The 21,066-nt window shown below is 39.6% G+C and overlaps 2 protein-coding genes across 2 annotated transcripts in view; both read left to right on the top strand.

Annotated features, from left to right (window-relative positions):
* Positions 1 to 1,636: 1,636 nt before the first annotated feature.
* Positions 1,637 to 17,144, top strand: LOC124290988. The gene is made up of 6 exons (XM_046727850.1): positions 1,637 to 1,718; positions 6,920 to 7,032; positions 11,603 to 11,665; positions 13,958 to 14,031; positions 14,772 to 17,092; positions 17,131 to 17,144. Exons 4-6 carry the CDS (start codon positions 13,970 to 13,972, stop codon positions 17,142 to 17,144), a joined length of 2,397 nt encoding a protein of 798 aa, XP_046583806.1. The 5' UTR covers positions 1,637 to 1,718; positions 6,920 to 7,032; positions 11,603 to 11,665; positions 13,958 to 13,969.
* Positions 17,145 to 17,539: 395 nt separating this feature from the next.
* The window catches only part of LOC124290987 (putative leucine-rich repeat-containing protein DDB_G0290503), a 68,348-nt gene continuing 64,821 nt past the window's right edge, over positions 17,540 to 21,066 (top strand). Inside the window, 2 exon segments of the mRNA XM_046727849.1 lie at positions 17,540 to 18,848; positions 19,452 to 19,472. Coding sequence (XP_046583805.1) covers positions 17,682 to 18,848; positions 19,452 to 19,472 — 1,188 coding nt within the window. The 5' untranslated portion in view covers positions 17,540 to 17,681.

Raw genomic sequence — 21,066 nt, 5'->3', positions numbered from 1 at the left:
AATAATTGTATTGACAGAAGGCTTTGAACACAGGATATATTCTTTTGCACCTTATTTACACTAGTAGTTAGCAGTTAAACATCTCTGATGAAAAACAATAGATCTACATTTGTATTTTGTGTAACATTCTATTTCAATGCTAGTTAATTGTTCCAATAACTGTGGATTCTCTGTTCCACATGTTTCTATTTCTGGAAGATGGGTCAGCTAGTGTACAGGTGCAGACTGTATCTTGGATCTTCTTTGTGTTCTGGTGCTGTGACATACCTGTACATAAACGCTGGCAGTTCATGAAGTCCAGTATTGTGGAAGTTTGTATGTAAAATTAAATTCCACAACAATGTACATATAGAAAAATTAAATGGAAATGATGATTAAAAATGATTTCCTTATATTCAGTGTCATTTTATCATGGTGTACAGAGAAACTCTACTGAGAGTTGCTGCAGATCAACTGTTGAATAGTTGCTTCTGGGTATGTCCAGATACGTCCATGGAAACATATTGTTTACAAGCCCAATTACCTTTTCAGATTTCCAAATAAGATCAAAAAAGGTTATGCTGTGATTGATTTGTTAACATTAATTGTACAGACAAATAAGGTGCATGAAGTAGTAGACGGGAAATATTTTCTGCTTTTTATTTACCATTCTCTTAATTCATTAAAAGATAGAAACCCATGTTTTCAGATTATTGAACTAAACTTGAAAAACACAAACGGATAAGTAAAGGCGCCACGCGCAGTGTTGATAATCTATTTATAGATACCGAAAAGATGTGCTAGATGCTCGCCAGTTGTAATCTGCCAGCTAAAATATATTAAAGATCACATACGTATAACTTGCCTCTTTAAATAACATTCACAAACGACGGATACCAAAGTATCACAAGCAGAATTCATCAACAACGTTCGCAATCACGTAACGTTTCGCCGGCGGTGACGCCATTGTGATTTGCCAGTGGTTGTCCCCCCTAACGTCAAAAACGAAGTGGGCGGGGCTTATCGGCCGAGACTGGATCGGTCTATTTAATGCGACCATAACTGCTATATCTTTGTCATAGACTCACAAGCACGGTCTAGGTCTAAATTCATTTGTCTAACGGCACCCTGCGTGCACGAGTGATCTCCATGAGTATATGAAGAAAATGCATGCACATACACTCTTTTTCATGGTAGGCCTATTTACTGATATCATTATCGCCTGTGTCAATATTTTTACAAAACAGCACGTGGTTTGCTGGCTAAAATGCAATTTATTTTCATTCATCTGGTCTGTAAAGCCCCTAGCACATTATCATAAGATCTCATCAACAGAACTAATTACTAGTATTCGGTTTGTATGTGAATATCTTAACGTGTTCAAAGTTATTCTATTATTTAGCTAACAATATATCTAAACTTGTCCGGACTCGCCTGGTCATTCAATCGGGGGTGAAAAGTCACGTGATTCGAGCAGACGCTAATGTCGTTACAGAAGTTGTCATTTGCTTCGCTTAGAACTAACAGTGATTATTCATTGTCCGATGTTACTATATAAGATGGGGTTTGTGATAGGAATATGACAACGTAATTGAAATTATTAACGTTTGTGTATATGCATATGTCGCAAACATACTAAACAGTTTCCGGCAGAGTCGTTGAAGTTGTTTACAAATGGAGGATAACTCGCTATCTTGCAAGTGGTTTCGACTGAATCCTACACAGCCAGCGTAAAATTGGTAATTAAGCGCATGTTAGACATATTGTTATCATATGATATCAGAATGGTCAATAAGTTCATTTTCGATTAAGTATCAGCAGAGACTATATTATATTATGGTCTCTATTATCAGTTTCAAAGTGTGGGTAACGTCATAGATGTACACGGGTGACATTTATTTACACATATGTGTGTGTTTTTTGTTTGTTAATAATTTTACATTGTTATGAAATGTTTTAAATATAAATTGCCAAAACAACAAAAATAATAAATGCATGACAGGTTTTATGGATAACAACTTCTTTTTATTCGTTAATATATGACGTTGCAGAGCAGACGTTCTTCAGGTGAATGAAAACAATTATAAGAAACCCTATTGTTGCCTTGTAACGATTCAAGGGTGCTGGTCAAAAACTCAGGCATCCTCATGCTTTAACTATAGTTGTTCTGGACAAAACTGTACTTTATTACACAAAACATGGGGGGTAGAGCGAACTGTATTTCCTAATTGAAACCATCAAAACTTTGGTATATTTGGTAAAAAGTGTACATCATTCTAGTATTTAGTAGTAAAATGTGTTTCTAATTTATCATTGTATTTTTCTTCACATTTAGTTTGCATGGTCATAAACAACAAATATTCACTTCGTTCTTATTCATGAGTTATTTGTATGTCATCAATATTTTCTTTTTCTTTGAAAGTACAAATGTTCATCAAACAGTTTTACATCCAGATTTTGTTTGATTGTTATATCATAACGTTGTGATGCAATATCAAGTTGGTCATTTTAACTTAATAACATTTTTACATTTTGCCCATGCTAAAAAAGCATATCTGCCCAATCCTTTTTATATGTTATTTGCTTATAACCAGGGACTTAAAATAGTGATCAAATTCATTGATGTTGAAGGCCATCCTTGAATTGAAAGAATACACTTAGGATTTGACACAAAAACAATAAGTTGAATATACATGCTTGATCATGTTGATGAGATGCCATGGATTTATTTTTCATTATTAGCACCATGCAGATTGGTCTTTGTATGTGTTAAACCAATAAGTGAAAAGATAACATGCAGGAGATTGGTACTCGCTCAAGTGTGAACTTTGTTGTCATAAGCTGTAGGGATTATGGGGTGTATCTTTTTGTTGTTGTTATTTAATACCTGTCACATCTTGTACAAGCATGGGGCATCCAATCATCCGTGACTAGTCTCCTCCTATGGATTATGAACGGGTATTTAGTGTACAGCTGGTCATGTATACACTGGTGTAGAAGCTAAGCACGACAGGGTTCACTGATCGCTCAGACTCAATATTTTTTACGCTTCATACATCATCTATGATTCTCTGTCCTCCTGTTGGCGATATATAGCCTATTTTTATATTGTGTTGTCACCTATAGTTCAAATATTTTAGATTTAATTACTAGTTTTACATGTATATCTGTGATATTCTAGTTGTTTTACTGTCCTTTGTAGGCAGGTTGTATAATCTACATCTATTCCATTTCAATGTATAATGTTCACGTCACGATATGGCTGAAATATTGCCGATGTGACGTTAAATATTAACTCACTCACTCACTCTGTCCTCCATTAGTCATTGCTGTGCATACCTTACAACACTTCTTCAAATCTACTGAGTATTGATCACACTGATGGACATGTCAATGTTACATCAATGTTCCAGTGTTAAGTATGATACTAATTAATAATCTTTTGGTAGTGTTAATGTTTGTTACCTTATGCTCATGCTTTTGATCACTGGATTGTCTGGTCCAGACTCAACTATTGACAGACCACCACCATATAGCTGGAAAATGACAGAGTGCATGTTAAACAACAAACCTTGTTACATGTGCTACCAGCTACCAGACATCATAATACAACACTATCAAGTCTTAGATGTGCTACCAGACATCATAATACAACACTGTCAAGTCTTAGATGTGCTATCAGACATTCAAAACGAATGTATCATGACTAAAATGCACAGTCAAACACGATAAAATGGTATCATGTCTTACAAATTGTTTTAATATTTTGCCTGCGGTATCCCATTCCTCATGAGAGACATACTGTTGTAGAAGTTTTTTGAGAATTCTTCAGGTTTAGTTGAGCTGTTCTGTTTCTTTTGGAATGAGCCACGAGATTGGCTGTGCACTGGACCGTATAGTTTATTGTTTTAGTCTCAAGACATGTTGGCATTTAGTAAAAGTCTTGAAAGGATTATGCCTTTCATGCAAGGGCATATCTTGATGAAGAATACAAATGTCTTTTCCAATGTTTCAAATGTTGACATATTTAAGAAAAAGTTCATGATGAAGTATAGTTTTTACCTCCTAGTATGATTTCTCAACTGTTGATCTTGTTGATTTTTATACAATGTGGGAACATGTCTTAGCTTTTTCATAATAATAATGATTTACACTATAGGTATTACAACTAAAATGTCAGAGAAAATTAACATGATTGATACTTCTGTTTTTCTTTAGTCTGTATCCAGATTGAAGTTAACCCTTACCTTTATCATGCTGATTATTGTATGTAAGATGATATTTCATGTTAGCAGTTTTGTTGCACATACTGAACAATCACCAAAATATTTAGTCTGTTATATTTAAGTTGCTGATCTATGATGGTATCGCTAGTCTCCATGTGATTGTTTTGTCACTGTTCACTTAACAGTAATATTAATCATTCTTTTAATCGTGGGGTTAGTGGTTAATGTTCAATTTACAATGTGTTAAGTCCATTTCTGGTGTCAACCGTGGATATTGCTGGAATATTGCAATAAACTAAACTCACTCACTCACTCATTCTTTTAATGTTTTTACAGTACATCAACATGCAACTCAATAAATAATAAAACATCAGTCTAGTCTCTCAATGTGTGTACATGTGGGTATTATGTGCATCCTCTATTTATCAAATTTCTTGATCTACCATGATCCATTTTCATGATGAAACAATAAAAAACTAAACAATTGTAGTCCACTAGTGCTTATAAATAGATATAATATGTAGCACAACTCTCAAAAATGGCACATTTTTACCTGAGTCCCTGTGAAGCCTTCACTCATAGGAAATTTGGCATGACTTATAGGACCACTGCCAATTTCTATCATAACATTTCAAATTAATATGTTAATTTCTTGAAGTACATCAGGGCAATGATAAAATCAACTCTTCAGAGATAAATATTTCTTAGTTTAATTAGATAATGGAAAACTCAGTAAAATTTATTTATATTGAACAGTTTTTGATGTCAGTGTTAATTACTGTCTTTCAACAATGCCGAGTTGTGAATAATGGATGCTGATTATTGCATCCCTGGTTTGCAGGTGGTGTGCAAGGGACAGCAGATATTGATTACACCTGTAGGTGAGATCCCTGGGGAGGGGCCATATGTCAGGTATTGAGGGTTAGTGTAGTACAGTGGAACATCTGATGGAACTGCTACTTTACAATTGAATCACTAGTCAAGAGGACAGACATGTGTAGACCTTATTTCACTGGTTCTCAGAGTTTGTAGCTAATCTTGTTTGAACGAGCAAAAACATTCTCTCTGTTTCCATTTTCTAACACTTTTAATCAGGTCTTATTGATGGCTTAACAAACATAGCCTTCAAATGCTGGTAGTATCAGTCAAAAAGGACAACAAACATTGGATTTTTAGTTTTCTTCAACATAATTTAGTAGTCAAGGACTATTGGACTAGCATGAAATTCAAAGGCTGAACTGGATATGTGATTTATTTGGATTGTTCTTTGTTATGGAGGAGGCAAGAAGATCAAGGTAAAGTCTACTGGACATGGATTTCTTTTTATGTGTGGACACATTTTAGATCATAGGCGGTCCAGAGATGGGGTACAGGGGTGTGCACCACCAACCCCCACCCCACCCCTCTTTTGTCCTGAAAGTTTATTAAATGACCATTGAAACTCTCGCGAAAATGAAGTGTGCCCCTCCACATCTCAAGAGTGTGCACCCCCTTTCCCCAAAGCTGTATCCACCCCTGTAGATGTATACATATATGATAATAATATAATATATTAAGTACACTGATAAACTAAAGAAGATTCATTCATTTATGCAAAAGTGATTGGTTGGTCATTGTATGTTAGTAGAGTACTTGGCATGTTTACAGTGATTTAACAAGTTATATTATTTCATGTTAATACAGTTAAACAGGCTTTAACATGAGTAAGTTTGTCCTGATTGTGGATTCATTACATTGATCATGTTGAGGGGGATAATATTCCTAGACAAGCCAGAGTAAGAGCAAAATATTATGACTGTTTGCGTAGAATATAATGTATGAGTGAAAATGACATGCATTGTTGTGAATTCTGAGTTATGCATATTTTGTGTGTTGTAAATCCCCACTAAGGTTTCTAAGGGCTAAATCAATTAGTCAAGGACCTTGATGTAGGGGCATGTCACTGGTATGAATATGCATTATTACAGTTTATTACCTATGACTATGAGAGCAATATCGGGGCTCATATTTTTCATACGATGCCCAAGGACAAAATATCACTTTGACACGGTGACATGACGTTATGAACAATGCTATGACGTCACATTTCTTCTGTGACGTTGCGTTCTACATGCATGCACGGCAGGTAGCCAGCCTTTGTTTGAAAGTAGATTTGGGTTTATTTTCCTCAATTTGATGACTTTGGGAATAAATAGAACATTATATTCGTTCCCATATCATACTATGTTTACGACACTCGTGCCTAAATATCAGGCACTCATATAATGTCCTCTATATATGTCACACGATTTACACACTCGAGCGTGGTACTCCGACCATTCACCTTCCAACACCGAAAAGTGTTTTCTTACTGGTAGAAGCAGGTTGTGTGTATACCCCAACTTCTTCAGACTGTCTCATGGTCAAACTATATCAGATCTTGTTTGTCAAAACAATTTGCAAAAATAGATACTGCTATTGACTGTTTTACATGTTATCAAATGACAAATGTTACCACAGTGTCAAGTTAGGAAAGAAACTTGTGTAGTTGGTTGTTGGTTTGTTCTTGATCTGTCTGTGATAAGAATGGAGAATGTGACTGCTTGACACAAACATTTTACTGAGAATAGTAAGATGATCCAGGGTATGAAATAACAGAACAGATCTCATTTATTTTGCTTAAATCTCTCTTCCAGCTTTATCATGTTAACGTGTTTATCATTCTGTTCGTGCAGTGTTTCCAGACAGTGTGAGTCTGTGGTGGATGTGTTCCTCAAGTTAAACCAGTTTGACAAGTCTCCACTAGCTCTAGCAGCTAACGGTACCAAGTCATATCATGGGCTTCCAGGTATGTGTCAAGGGACCTACAAAACTAGTGGTCCAGAGGACCCCCAATGATGAATTTAAGGATCATTACAGGAAATATGAAGGTCCTGTAATGTAATGACATAATGTAGTTTGCATACTGTAAGATGTAATAATTAGGTCATCATTGTTCGGTCCAGTTATGATCATGATGATTGTGTACAGGCTGTTGTCATCATGGTCATAGGGCTGGATTATTGCTGAGTGTGGAGTTAAACAACAAACAAAGAGCATTGTCATGCTGATTAACTTAGTGCTTTTCTTAAGTCAAATGATACACACATGACTAATCCAATTACCAACTGCAAAACAGTCTGTCTACTGAACATACAAAATTTGCATTAAAATGCAACAGCATAAATTCCCAACTCCTGGTGCCACTGTGTCACACTAGAGTGTATGAAATAAGCATGAAAGTCGGGGGTTCACCAGGGCTGAGGGTTCACCGATTGCATCACACTAGAGTGTATGAAATAAGCATGAAAGTCGGGTGTTCACCAGGGCTGAGGGTTCACCGATTGCATCACACTAGAGTGTATGAAATAAGCATGAAAGTCGGGGTGTTCACCAGGGCTGAGGGTTCACCGATTGCATCACACTAGAGTGTATGAAATAAACATGAAAGTCGGACGTTCACCAGGGCTAAGGGTTCACCGATTGCATCACACTAGAGTGTATGAAATAAGCATGAAAGTCGGGTGTTCACCAGGGCTGAGGGTTCACCGATTGCATCACACTAGAGTGTATGAAATAAGCATGAAAGTCGGGTGTTCACCAGGGCTGAGGGGTCACCGATTGCATCACACTAGAGTGTATGAAATAAACATGAAAGTCGGGGGTTCACCAGGGCTGAGGGTTCTCCCATTGCGTCACACTAGAGTGTATGAAATAAACATGAAAGTTGGGCGTTCACCAGGGCTGAGGGTTCTCCCATTGCGTCACACTAGAGTGTATGAAATAAACATGAAAGTTGGGGGTTCACCGATTGCATCACACTAGAGTGTATGAAATAAGCATGAAAGTCGGGTGTTCACCAGGGCTGAGGGTTCACCGATTGCGTCACACTAGAGTGTATGAAATAAGCATGAAAGTCGGGGGTTCTCCAGGGCTGAGGGTTCACCCATTGCGTCACACTAGAGTGTATGAAATAAGCATGAAAGTCGGGGGTTCACCAGGGCTGAGGGTTCACCGATTGCATCACACTAGAGTGTATGAAATAAGCATGAAAGTCGGGGGTTCACCAGGGCTGAGGGTTCACCGAGGGTTCATTGCATCACACTAGAGTGTATGAAATAAGCATGAAAGTCGGGGTTCACCAGGGCTGAGGGTTCACCGATTGTGTCACACTAGAGTGTATGAAATAAGCATGAAAGTCGGGGGTTCACCAGGGCTGAGGGTTCACCGATTGCATCACACTAGAGTGTATGAAATAAGCATGAAAGTCGGGGTTCACCAGGGCTGAGGGTTCACCGATTGCATCACACTAGAGTGTATGAAATAAGCATGAAAGTGGGGTGTTCACCAGGGCTGAGGGTTCACCGATTGCAGTCACACTAGAGTGTATGAAATAAGCATGAAAGTCGGGATTCACCAGGGCTGAGGGTTCACCGATTGCATCACACTAGAGTGTATGAAATAAGCATGAAAGTCGGGGTTCACCAGGGCTGAGGGTTCACCCGATTGCATCACACTAGAGTGTATGAAATAAGCATGAAAGTCGAGGGGGTTCACCAGGGCTGAGTCACACTAGAGTGTATGTGAAAGTCGGGGTTCACCATTGTGTCACACTCACACTAGAGTGTATGAAATAAGCATGAAAGTGGTGTTCACCAGGGCTGAGGGTTCACCCATTGCGTCACACTAGAGTGTATGAAATAAGCATGAAAGTGAGTTGGGTTCACCAGGGCTGAGGGTTCACCGATTGCATCACACTAGAGTGTATGAAATAAGCATGAAAGTCGGGGGTTCACCAGGGCTGAGGGTTCACCGATTGCGTCACACTAGAGTGTATGAAATAAACATGAAAATGAAAGTTGGGGGTTCACCAGGGCTGAGGGTTCACCGATTGTGTCACACTAGAGTGTATGAAATAAGCATGAAAGTCGGGGGTTCACCAGGGCTGAGGGTTCACCCATTGCATCACACTAGAGTGTATGAAATAAGCATGAAAGTCGGGGGTTCACCAGGGCTGAGGGGGGTTCACTAGATTGAAATAAACATGAAAAATGAAAGTTGGGGGTTCACACTCAGAGTGTATGAAATAAGCATGAAAGTCGGGGGTTCACCAGGGCTGAGGGTTCACCGATTGCGTCACACTAGAGTGTATGAAATAAGCATGAAAGTCGGGCGTTCACCAGGGCTGAGGGTTCTCCCATTGCGTCACACTAGAGTGTATGAAATAAGCATGAAAGTCGGGGGTTCACCAGGGCTGAGGGTTCACCGATTGCATCACACTAGAGTGTATGAAATAAGCATGAAAGTCGGGTGTTCACCAGGGCTGAGGGTTCACCGATTGCATCACACTAGAGTGTATGAAATAAGCATGAAAGTCGGGGGTTCACCAGGGCTGAGGGTTCACCGATTGCATCACACTAGAGTGTATGAAATAAGAAATAAGCATGAAAGTCGGGGGTTCACCAGGGCTGAGGGTTCACCGATTGCGTCACACTAGAGTGTATGAAATAAGCATGAAAGTCGGGGGTTCACCAGGGCTGAGGGTTCACCGATTGCGTCACACTAGAGTGTATGAAATAAGCATGAAAGTCGGGGGTTCACCTGGACTGAGGGTTCACCGATTGCATCACACTAGAGTGTATGAAATAAGCATGAAAGTCAGGGGGTTCACCAGGGCTGAGGGTTCACCCATTGCATCACACTAGAGTGTATGAAATAAGCATGAAAGTCGGTTCACCGTTCACCAGGGCTGAGGGTTCACCGATTGCATCACACTAGAGTGTATGAAATAAGCATGAAAGTTGGGTGTTCACCAGGGCTGAGGGTTCACCGATTGCGTCACACTAGAGTGTATGAAATAAGCATGAAAATGAAAGTTGGGGGTTCACCAGGGCTGGGTTCACCGATTGCATCACACTAGAGTGTATGAAATAAGCATGAAAGTCGGGGTTCACCAGGGCTGAGGGTTCACCGCTTGCATCACACTACTAAAGTATGAAATAAGCATGAAAGTCGGGGGTTCACCAGGGCTGAGGGTTCACCGATTGCATCACACTAGAGTGTATGAAATAAATAAGCATGAAAGTCGGGGGTTCACCAGGGCTGAGGGTTCACCCATTGCGTCACACTAGAGTGTATGAAATAAGCATGAAAGTCGGGTATCACCAAAGTTCGGGGGTTCACCAGGGCTGGGGTTCACCGATTGGTTCACACTAGAGTGTATGAAATAAGCATGAAAGTTGGGTGTTCACCAGGGCTGAGGGTTCACCGATTGCATCACACTAGAGTGTATGAAATAAGCATGAAAGTCGGGGGTTCACCAGGGCTGAGGGTTCACCGATTGCGTCACACTAGAGTGTATGAAATAAGCATGAAAGTTGGGTGTTCACCAGGGCTGAGGGTTCACCGATTGCATCACACTAGAGTGTATGAAATAAGCATGAAAGTCGGAGTTCACCAGGGCTGAGGGTTCACCATTGCTCCACATAGAGCGTATGAAATAAGCATGTCGGGGGTTCACCACAGGGTTCACCGATTGCATCACACTAGGAGTGTATGAAATAAGCATGAAAGTCGGGGGTTCACCAGGGCTGAGGGTTCACCGATTGCATCACACTAGAGTGTATGAAATAAGCATGAAATTCGGGTGTTCACCAGGGCTGAGGCTTCACCGATTGCGTCTCACTAAAGTGTATGAAATACGCATGAAAGTTGGGTGTTCACCAGGGCTGAGGGTTCACCGATTGCGTCACACTAGAGTGTATGAAATAAACATGAAAGTCGGGGTTCACCAGGGCTGAGGGTTCACCGATTGCATCACACTAGAGTGTATGAAATAAGCATGAAAGTCGGGTGTTCACCAGGGCTGAGGGTTCACCGATTGCGTCACACTACAGAGTGTATGAAATACGCATGAAAGTCGGGTGTTCACCAGGGCTAAGGGTTCACCGATTGCATCACACTACAGTGTATAAAAAAGCATGAAAGTCGGGTGTTCACCAGGGCTGAGGGTTCACCCATTGTTTTTCAATACTGCACTGAAAGTAAACATGGATAAGTAGCTAAGCATGTTGTGGTGTTTCCTTGTGATTATCCTTGATGCCATGGGTGTCACAAGCATGTGTGCAGTGTTCTACCCTTACTGGTTCCTAGATGTGTTAGTTGCTGGTTTCAGATTCCTCCAGTGTTTGTCATCTCCACATTTTTGGGGCTACAGCCTGAGTCGGCTGGGGATTTCCTCTACCATTGCCCACACCACTAATCATTTTACTGAAGTGCTGTTCAAAGTGGACTTTCAGCTTGTTCAGCAGACTATTGTTCACACATTTATCTTTTTAGTTTTTACTGTATGTTTTACATCTAATCTCCCTGTGTTTCAGTTGAAGATGGTGTTGCCCCAAACACATGCAGTATGAATACACACGGAACTCCCCAGGCGCCAGGTAGGATCCTCCAAATGATCCGTGCTCGATCCATTCTCCACATTCTCTATATTCTGGACACTCTCTACTCTACTCTCCAGATCTTCCACACTCTAAAGCACTTCATTCTAAACTTTGTGCTCTCCAGGTGCTTAACACTTTCAACTTCCATTGAAATATTTGATAAAGAAAAACCCTGGGTGAGATATCTATATGTCAGTCATTTCTCAAGTTCCGTAGCTTGCAGTGAGTAGTTATAATGGACTGTTCTGCACTTTGTGCACAATGAACTTACTCAGTTTTTGCATGCTTTTTGACACCTGAAGTTTACACACCTGAAATTGAAAACTGAAGAATGGTTGATTATTCTCTAGCCTCTGAATGTTGTGGAAAACACGTTAATTTCAACCTAAACTGTGCTTACGTCATGCCATGGCTTACAGAAAATCAGCGTCACCACACCGTGGGTATGCTGGAGACTGGAATGGCACAAAATAATGTGGCAACACATTTTGGTGTCCATCAAAACACGATCTCATCTCTATTGAGATGTTTTCAACATAATGGGAGATTTGCCTCAGACCGGCCGTCCACGTGTGGCATCACATCAGCAAGACAATCACAATCGACTGACCCATCTAAGACTGCCAGTTTGACTGCTTGGACCATTTGTCAAACTCAGTTTGAAATTTGAGTAAAAACCTGGCTTACGTCCAGTCAGTGCCATAACTGGACTGATGGAGAACAACAACATCCGGTCCTGATGGCCAACGTCACCGACAGGCACGGCAGCATCTACGGTACAGAAGACAAGATTTGGATGTGTTTTGTTCCCTGACGAGTTGAATTTCATCTGGACTGCTCAGATGGCAGGGCATGGGTGTACAGACGGCATGGTGAACGGTATGCTGACATGTGCGTTCTTCAATGTCGACAGTTTGGTGGCAGAAGCGTTAGGATATGGGGAAACATCACATCTCATGGTCGGACACAACTTGTCATTGTCAATGGCAATCTGACAGGTCTGAGATACAGGGGTGAGATCATTGGGCCTCATGGGCAGCCGTTCATTCAAGGACAGAGTCATAACTTCAAGCTTTAGCAAGATACTGCCTGTCCACATGTCACTCGAGTTATGACAGATTTCTTGAGACAGCAGAACATTCCGGTACTCCCCTGGCTAGCTGTTTCACCGGACCTGTCCCCTATTGAGCTCACTTGGGATGAATAGAGCAACATTTATGTCAAGCCGAGAATCAGCCATTGACGTTATCTGAATTGGGACAAGCATTGGTTCAGACATGGAACAACATTCCTCAAGCTATCTTCAATCATTCAGTGTTATCTATGCGTCGTCATTGTTAAGCCTGCATCAACGCCAATGGTGAACACACTCGATACTGAATTTGTGAACTGACTTTTGACACTTCATCTCTTCAAGGGCGTGTCACAATGCCTAGTATCAAATCATACAGCTTTCGACATTATCCTGTTAACAGTTTAACAGTGAATAAGGAAAACATCACAAATCATGTTAAATCTTTTTACATTAAAAAATGGCATAATATCAAATAATGCACAGTTACTTTATTCCAGTAGTATATAACTTGAACTTATTATAACATGTCTATTATGGGATGTAAAGAGAACATTGCCACTGTCTTTGAGTCTGTTTGAGTGTGACTAAGTATTTTATATATAGATGCAAGGTTTCTGACTCTCAGTTCAGTTTTAGATGAGATTAAAATGGTTAATTAATGAAAAGACTATTCATTATAGTGGTAGTTCCATGAATAGGTGAGTATGGTTTTACGTCGGCTTTAGCTATATTCTAGCAATGTCACGGTGGGGGACACCAGTTAATGTATGTCTGAAGTATGGTATACGCCGCTTTAGCTATAAATGTCACGATGGGGGACACCAGAAATGGCTGCACATATTCCATGAATAGGTTTATGGATGATGTATCACTCTGAGAATTCAGTTCTATATGTTGGTTCAAATATATTTGTTATAAACAATTTTCCATTTCTACTTCTTTCTTCAGTGTTTTAAATGCCTAGTCTTGGTATATGTGTTAATGTATGTCTGAAAGGTGTCCCTATTTTGTTTTATCTCATAATCTGTATTTCCATGGTTTAATAAGAGGTAATTCTCTGCAGATTGATATGTTTTTTCAGCTTTTGTTATAGTTTTAATCACAAATGTTCAGTGTTTTTGCTCAGTTCTCTGATAGATGATAAAATCTTCACTGCTTGACAACTCTCTCCATAAATGCCCCTGATTGTATCCCAGCTTCTCATTTGTTGACAGGGGACACTAGTAATGGCAGCCACCTTCCTGAGTCACGAACCTCCTTCCAATCCAGCACTCCCAGGACTGTCATGGTAAGCTGGCATCCTACAAGGGATACACACCTGTCAGTGTTGTAGGTAGTTGTCATGAGGCATGTGTAGGTGCACCTGCTAGAGTCTGCCTTCAGAACCTGAGACAAAGTACATGCTTGAGTGGTGGTGTTCACATCCCTGGAGGATACAATACATATTGAAACCATGTCAAATTTCAAACTAGTTATCTGAACTGATATTGATCTATCCCCTATATTCCCATCTATTTTACACCAAAAGAACTAAATGGAAACTAAATTAATACATGTATAAGAATATATCTCAGAATAGTCTTGTAACAGTTATGATGATAACTAATGATACACTGACTGGAATCCTGAGCAACCCTTTCGATGACTACAGACAGTATTGACTGAATGAAGTTCTTGAAAACCTTTATAAATGTAGATATTTCTTGAGCTATTTAGAACCTTTGCAGTATTGTTATGCCTTCAAGGTATTTTCACCCTGGAATTAGAACAGCCATATCATAGCACAGTCTTCATCTCTGTAATCTCCTAGTTGTAAGATGAAATGTATATATTCCAAACAGCATGTCAGCACCTTTGTTAAACTACTATTCTGTTGATTCAAATAAACTTTTTATCACAATACCATGCTCTACATACTACATGTATCAGTAAAATATTTTGTGTCATAATACAAGTTCATACAGTTGATAGTGGACCATGTTTTGGACACAGACACACTTCTTATTTCCTCCCATCTCTGCTTGTTAGTCTTCTACTGCTGGAGACACAGCTCAGTCCCAAGAGTGCCACATGTTCCAGAGCTCTGAACATGCCCCTAAATGAACATGATGTCAGAGAGATGGAGCTTCTGCAGCAACTAAGTCAGTCCGACTCTATCAGTGAGGAGTTACAGTATCATGCTGCTGCATCTTCCTTTGAAGACCTTGAACCCCAGATGGCCTCCACACCTGTAAAAGGAGGGAGAAATGTATCCATGACTAAGATGCTGATGAGTTCGGGTCAGTTTGATAGTGCTCTGGAATTGCTGACAAATGACCCTAGAGATGAGACAGAAAGACTCCATGAGGACAGCTCAGTGGAAAATGAGAAACTTATGTCCCAATACACACCTGTGAGAGAGAGCCTGCACAATACTAGGCAAGAAGCTGAAAAGGAGAGTATTTATTCAAGTGTTGAGATCATTGAAAAATACAGTGGGCCTGGTGCTCTAACAGATTTTGTAAATCCATATAAAATTGGCGTTAGGTCCAGTACAGAATCAAAAGATTTAGATCAGAATGACAGTAGCAAGAATGTTTCGCATGATAAAAGTACTGCAGTCAACTCAGAAGTAAGCATGTCAGGTGTTACATCACAAGAATGTACTGGAGATGATCCTGAAACTGGAAATAGAGATGGTTTTGTTTTTCCAAACACAGCTTTGGAAAAATTACAAAAAGAAAGTGATGATTCCATACCTCTGCAACGGCAAGGGAGTAAACTGAAGTTAAAGACACTATCTAGCACTGATGTCACAAACATAAAAGATACTGAAAGCTCAGACAAAGCACAGGCTGCCATGGCAATTGTATCTGATGTCCCGAGCCCTGTCACTCCCAAAGAAAGTGGAAACACAGGCAGGACTGCAGCGGTTCAAACTTCTAAGTTGTCAAGTACAATGCAATCCACAGACGAAAGTTCCAGCAGCAAATGTCCGGTTGATCCTGCTTTAACAGAGATGATAGAGTCACCAGCTTTAACAGATACCTCGAAGAGGAGACCATCTGTTGGAAGTCATTCTGTTGGCTACATCCCTATTGTTCATTATCCAAATAGATGTCCAAGAAGGATGCAGTCTGAAAATTACTCCTCGTTTGATCATTCTCGAAGAGAGACTGTTGAAAAAACCCAGCCAGTTCAGGAAAACAAGACCGGTGTTGATGATAATGAAATACAAGGTCAAATCTCAAAAAGGACCAACGTCTCTCCTGAGGTTGAAAAGTTGAAGAAAGTAAAACTCCTTGAAGTCAAGATGGATAGTACAGAAAGGAAACCAGGCAAAACAGATGTCACAAATCCTAAGACATTTCTTGAAGGTGAGACGCAGGATGTCAGGTCAGGATCTTATACCAGTGATAAAGTCGTAAATAACAATTTGAGTGATATAGAGTTAGGTGCTAATATTGGTGCACAGGCTAATAAAAACATGGCTTCCACAAGGTTTGTAAAAATTCCACCAACAGGTGCTGCAATTGGTTTACGGCCTAGTTTGGGGGAATACAAAAGTCCAGAAATGATTCTACGTGAGAAGCAACGTAAACTGACAGAGAAAATGCTATTTGCAAATGAGGGACCCTCATCAAAACCACCCGTGATAATTTCATACTGGAAGAAAGGTGACAAGGTGGTGTCACCTCTTGCAAAACCTGGAAGTTCAGAAAATCATAAGTGCAACGAACGTGGGTTCACACATAATGCTAGCCCTGGTAACAGTAGCCATAGCAGCAGATCAGATATTTCAGGTGTTGATGTGCATCCCGAACAATCTGGCTCTTACGATCCAGAAGGTAAACTCCAAATGCTAGAATCTTTAGTGTCTCATTACAGTGGTGAAAAGTATGATACTCCCCTGGCACGTCTTCAGAGACATGTGGACAGGATGAGGAACACTTCACAGGAAAGTTTCAAGCAAGAAGAAAAAAGATTTAAACATGACAGTACAACATCAAAATATGCAGCTGATGAATCCGCAAGATCTAATGCTAATATCATTCTTGATGAAACACGGGATACAGATGGAATAACTCAAAAGCACTTAGAAAAGGATTTTGAAATCTCAAGACAAATATTCAACAACAGAGATGAATGTAAGGGTAGTTCTGAAAGATCAGATAGTCAAGGAGAAATAACACAAAGAAACATTTCATTACCAAAGAAATACAATCCAATTAAGTACCCAATAGATAAAGATGAAAAAAAGTTAGAACAGACTGATAGTGCTGCTAGCACACCAGAGTATACAACCCCTTCTAAGTTATTACAAAAGTATCAAGAGAGGGAAGGCGTTCGAGAGAAAAGTCCTGGATATGGCTCTTTTGAATACTCAACTCCATCAACACTGTTACAGACAAGGCAATCTGATCCTTCCATCCAGCCTGCAGACAAGGAAAGTCTTCCAGGGTATACAACCCCTTCTAAGTTATTACAAAAGTATCAAGAGAGGGAAGGTGTTCGTGAGAAAAATACTCAACTCCATCAACACTGTTACAGACAAGGCAATCTGATCCTTCCATCCAGCCTGCAGACAAGGAAAGTCTTCCAGAGTATACAACCCCTTCTAAGTTATTACAAAAGTATCAAGAGAGGGAAGGCGTTCGCGAGAAAAGTCCTGGATATGGTGCTTTCGAATACTCAACTCCATCAACACTGTTACAGACAAGGCAATCTGATCCTTCCATCCAGCCTGCAGACAAGGAAAGTCTTCCAGAGTATACAACCCCTTCTAAGTTATTACAAAAGTATCAAGAGAGGGAAGGCGTTCGCGAGCAAAGTCCTGGATATGGTGCTTTCGAATACTCAACTGCATCAACACTGTTACAGACAAGGCAATCTGAACTTTCGACTCAGCATATACACAACAGAGAAAATCTTCCAGACAATATAACTCCTTCAGAGTCAATGAGAAGGCGTCTTGAAACAAATAATAGGCAGCAGACAGACCCAGGTTATTTCTTCTTCAACTACTTGACACCATCACAGAGGCTTGAGCAGGGGCAGAAACAACATCAGCTTCCTAATGGCAATACAAGTGTCACAGATAATACAACAGTGCCTCAGTCTTCCAGGAGCCAGCAAGGATCTGAAGGAGGGAGTGAAAGTAGTCCTGGATATGGAGTTTTTGATTATACTACACCATCACAGCTGATGTGGGCGAGAGAGAATACACCATCAGGCAGTGGACTTGTTTCTGATGTTTCTGGGGCAAGACCTCTTGTTCCAGGCCTTGGGACATTTTCATATACTACTCCCTCACAACTTAGGATGCAGACCCAACCGTATCCCCCTGATTGCCGGGAAAATAGTGAATCAGGCCTCATACAGACAGCTGGTAACAAACCTGGAACCAAGCAGGATTTGGATCCTGCTCTGAGCGATATCACAACATATTTCAGAAGATTATCAGACATGCTGATAAAAGCATTCCCATATTCGGAATCTTACAGTGAACCGGAATTCATAAAACAACACCCAGATTCTTCTAGAAACAGATTTTTTCCTCAAGGCACAGACAGCAATTCAGACTCTGGACAGAGACAACCAATGCCAAGTCAACCCCTCTCTGTCACTGGCTCTACATCTTCAAATAAAACCTTCAGACCATCTACAGGCATGTCCACAGACTCTGGTTTTGGACATTCAAGCAGAGATTCTGTATCTTCTCTGAGCTATCCAGATTCTGTCTTAACTCCAAGAGAATCTTCTTTAAGGGTGACGTCTAATCTCAGTTTTGAGTCTTACTCTGATGACGAACTTCCTGCAGAAGAAAAGAGGACAATCCCAAAAGGTCTGCATTCAGCTTTGTCAGCAAATGAAATATTCTGGGAACTATTCAATGCCAACCCAAGCCTATCCCTGCATGTGCTGGGTGCTGAGTTTGACACAGCCGTGCAGGCTCTGAACCAGCTATACGATAGCTATTGTTCTGGAAATCCATCTTCTCCTCCTATCCCTGCATACCCTGTTGTCCCAAGAGGACCAGTGTCAGCCTCTGCTCTGTCTACTGCATCTGTCAACCCTGCTGCACCCTCTTCCTTCCAAATGAAACCAGACATGCATACAAGTCAGGTAGGCTTATTCAGATATCAAGCCAATTATACTGAAGATTTATCAATGTAAACTTGCAAAAGTTATCTTTACCTGAAGGAAATTCAGTATGGTTGTTTTGTGGTATAACAGTGATGTATGTCTGTTTAATGTCAGCTGAAGAAGTGAGACTGAATTCTCATAGAATTCAGATGAATTCAGAACTTCATGCATTAACATTTTCTGAATACGTTCATGTCTGACATTGACAGTGTGAGAAACCAGCAAGTGTGCATGTAAAGAGAGAATCATTACAAATTTAGCTATGAAATGTGAACGCTCATTGTTCAGACCACTTGCTGTTTCCCTTCTCACAGGAAGTGAGCTTTCATTGATTTGAAAATAGCACTAAACAGCATAGTCCCTGGATGCATTCATATGTGAAAAGGGACAGTGTATGCAAGTGTTCATGATGAGCATAGCAGACTTTTATAGAGCTTTATTAAGCAAAGCAACCTTTAATCCAAATCCCTAGAAAGATTGTGTACATTGTGAAACAAGCCCTAGTGTTGTAACTGATGTTGTGTTGTATAGAAGTCATGTCTCTGATGTGCATGTAGTAGGGAAACTTGTACTCATTTCCAGGACAACTTTGCTATGGAGGAGGTAAGATGGTTTGTCAGTTTGCAGTGCTGCTGGTGTTTTTATCCCTTTTATTCAGTTCCTTGTCTGTCCTAATGTTAATACAGACTTCACAACACATGTGATTTGACAGACTAGCCATAAATATTGTCTATTCAATCTGCATTGAAAAAGTCTTAAAGTTTGATAAAAGCCTGTGAGTTTGGCAGCTAATATTTATCTATCATTTAATAAACTTAATAACTTTAATAACTTGATACTTGAAAACTGGTGTGTGGTCTTAAATGTTTTATTTGTGTATTTAGATTTACAGATTGAGCCATACAGACAATCAAATAAAGTGGGGATATCCTATTAAATCAGTTTAAAAATGCATTGGCTGTTATTCTAGCCTTGAAGAGGTTATATATTGGTGACTGCCTTTTGAAGGAACCTTATGCCTGTCACATCATCCAATTTGTTACCATTTTGGTCTACCACCAGAATTGTTCTTACATTCTTCTACATCATACACTAACATGCAGCTATCATGACAAACTAGTTTGTTCAGACATGTCTATGCTTTTAATGTTATGGACTTTCTACTATGTCATTATAAAAAATGTTTGCATTTGTACTTGTTTACTTTCAGATTTTTTGTTCTTTGTTAACCATTTCATTCATTTATTGAAATATTCTTATTCCATGAATTCATTTTTATGGTGTGTTTTATGGTAGCTTGTTACATTGCCTCAATTTCTCGAAACAAACTTAAGTCTGAGTTTTGACAAGTGAGAGGTTTTACTCAAATTTGAGAAAACGAAGGAAAATGCATTTCCCACAGTGAACTGAAATCGATATTAAACTCCAACATAGTAGACAATTTAAGTTTGGTGGATAGATTACTTAAGTTGTTTGGGCTTTTTTATTTTAAAAATGCAGTTGAGTTAAAAATTCAGCTGTTTTAAATTGTAAAACTCAGTTTGAAATTTGAGTAAATACTTCAGTTTGTTTCGAGAAAAGGGGGCCAGGCCTCTTTAACTGTATGTGCAGTTGCAGATGTAAAACATTTGAAAGAGATTTCAAAATGAAGTTCTGGGTTATTTTCCTTTTTGACTGTTAACATTTTACATTTCACAATCATATTAATCAAATCACAAAGGTGTAAACAGTGTCCAAGCTACAAGCAGGGAGAAATATTGGTAGTATTTTGCCACATGTTGTCCAAATTAATTGTATAAGTACTTACACATTTTTTTTCAATACCATTGTTTTCTGCACAAGAAAGAACGACAACCTTCCATGGTCTTCCATCATCTTAGTATATGTTTCACCATCAAGATCATCAGTTAAAAAGTTAGAATAAATACATCTCTCCCTAAAAGTACACATGCATTTTATGATGACATGGTTGTCATGATCATAATCATTTGCCCAAGTCTGCCAGTTTGTGCATTTCAAGATATCCAGTCCTACATATATATATTTCTTCTCTCAATTCTGGATATAACATGACCATGTTGTATAACACATGAAGAGTTATTGTTGTATGGATTATAGAATATCTCCTCAGGTCAGTGTTGTATGGATTATAGAATATCTCCTCAGGTCAGTGTTGTATGGATTATAGCATATCTCC

This window comes from Haliotis rubra, unplaced genomic scaffold (assembly GCF_003918875.1).
Source record: "Haliotis rubra isolate DU_JTF1 unplaced genomic scaffold, ASM391887v1 Scf48, whole genome shotgun sequence".
NCBI lineage: Eukaryota > Metazoa > Mollusca > Gastropoda > Lepetellida > Haliotidae > Haliotis > Haliotis rubra.
Note: the sequence above shows the minus strand (reverse complement) of the source record. Positions and strands in the feature narration are given on the sequence as shown.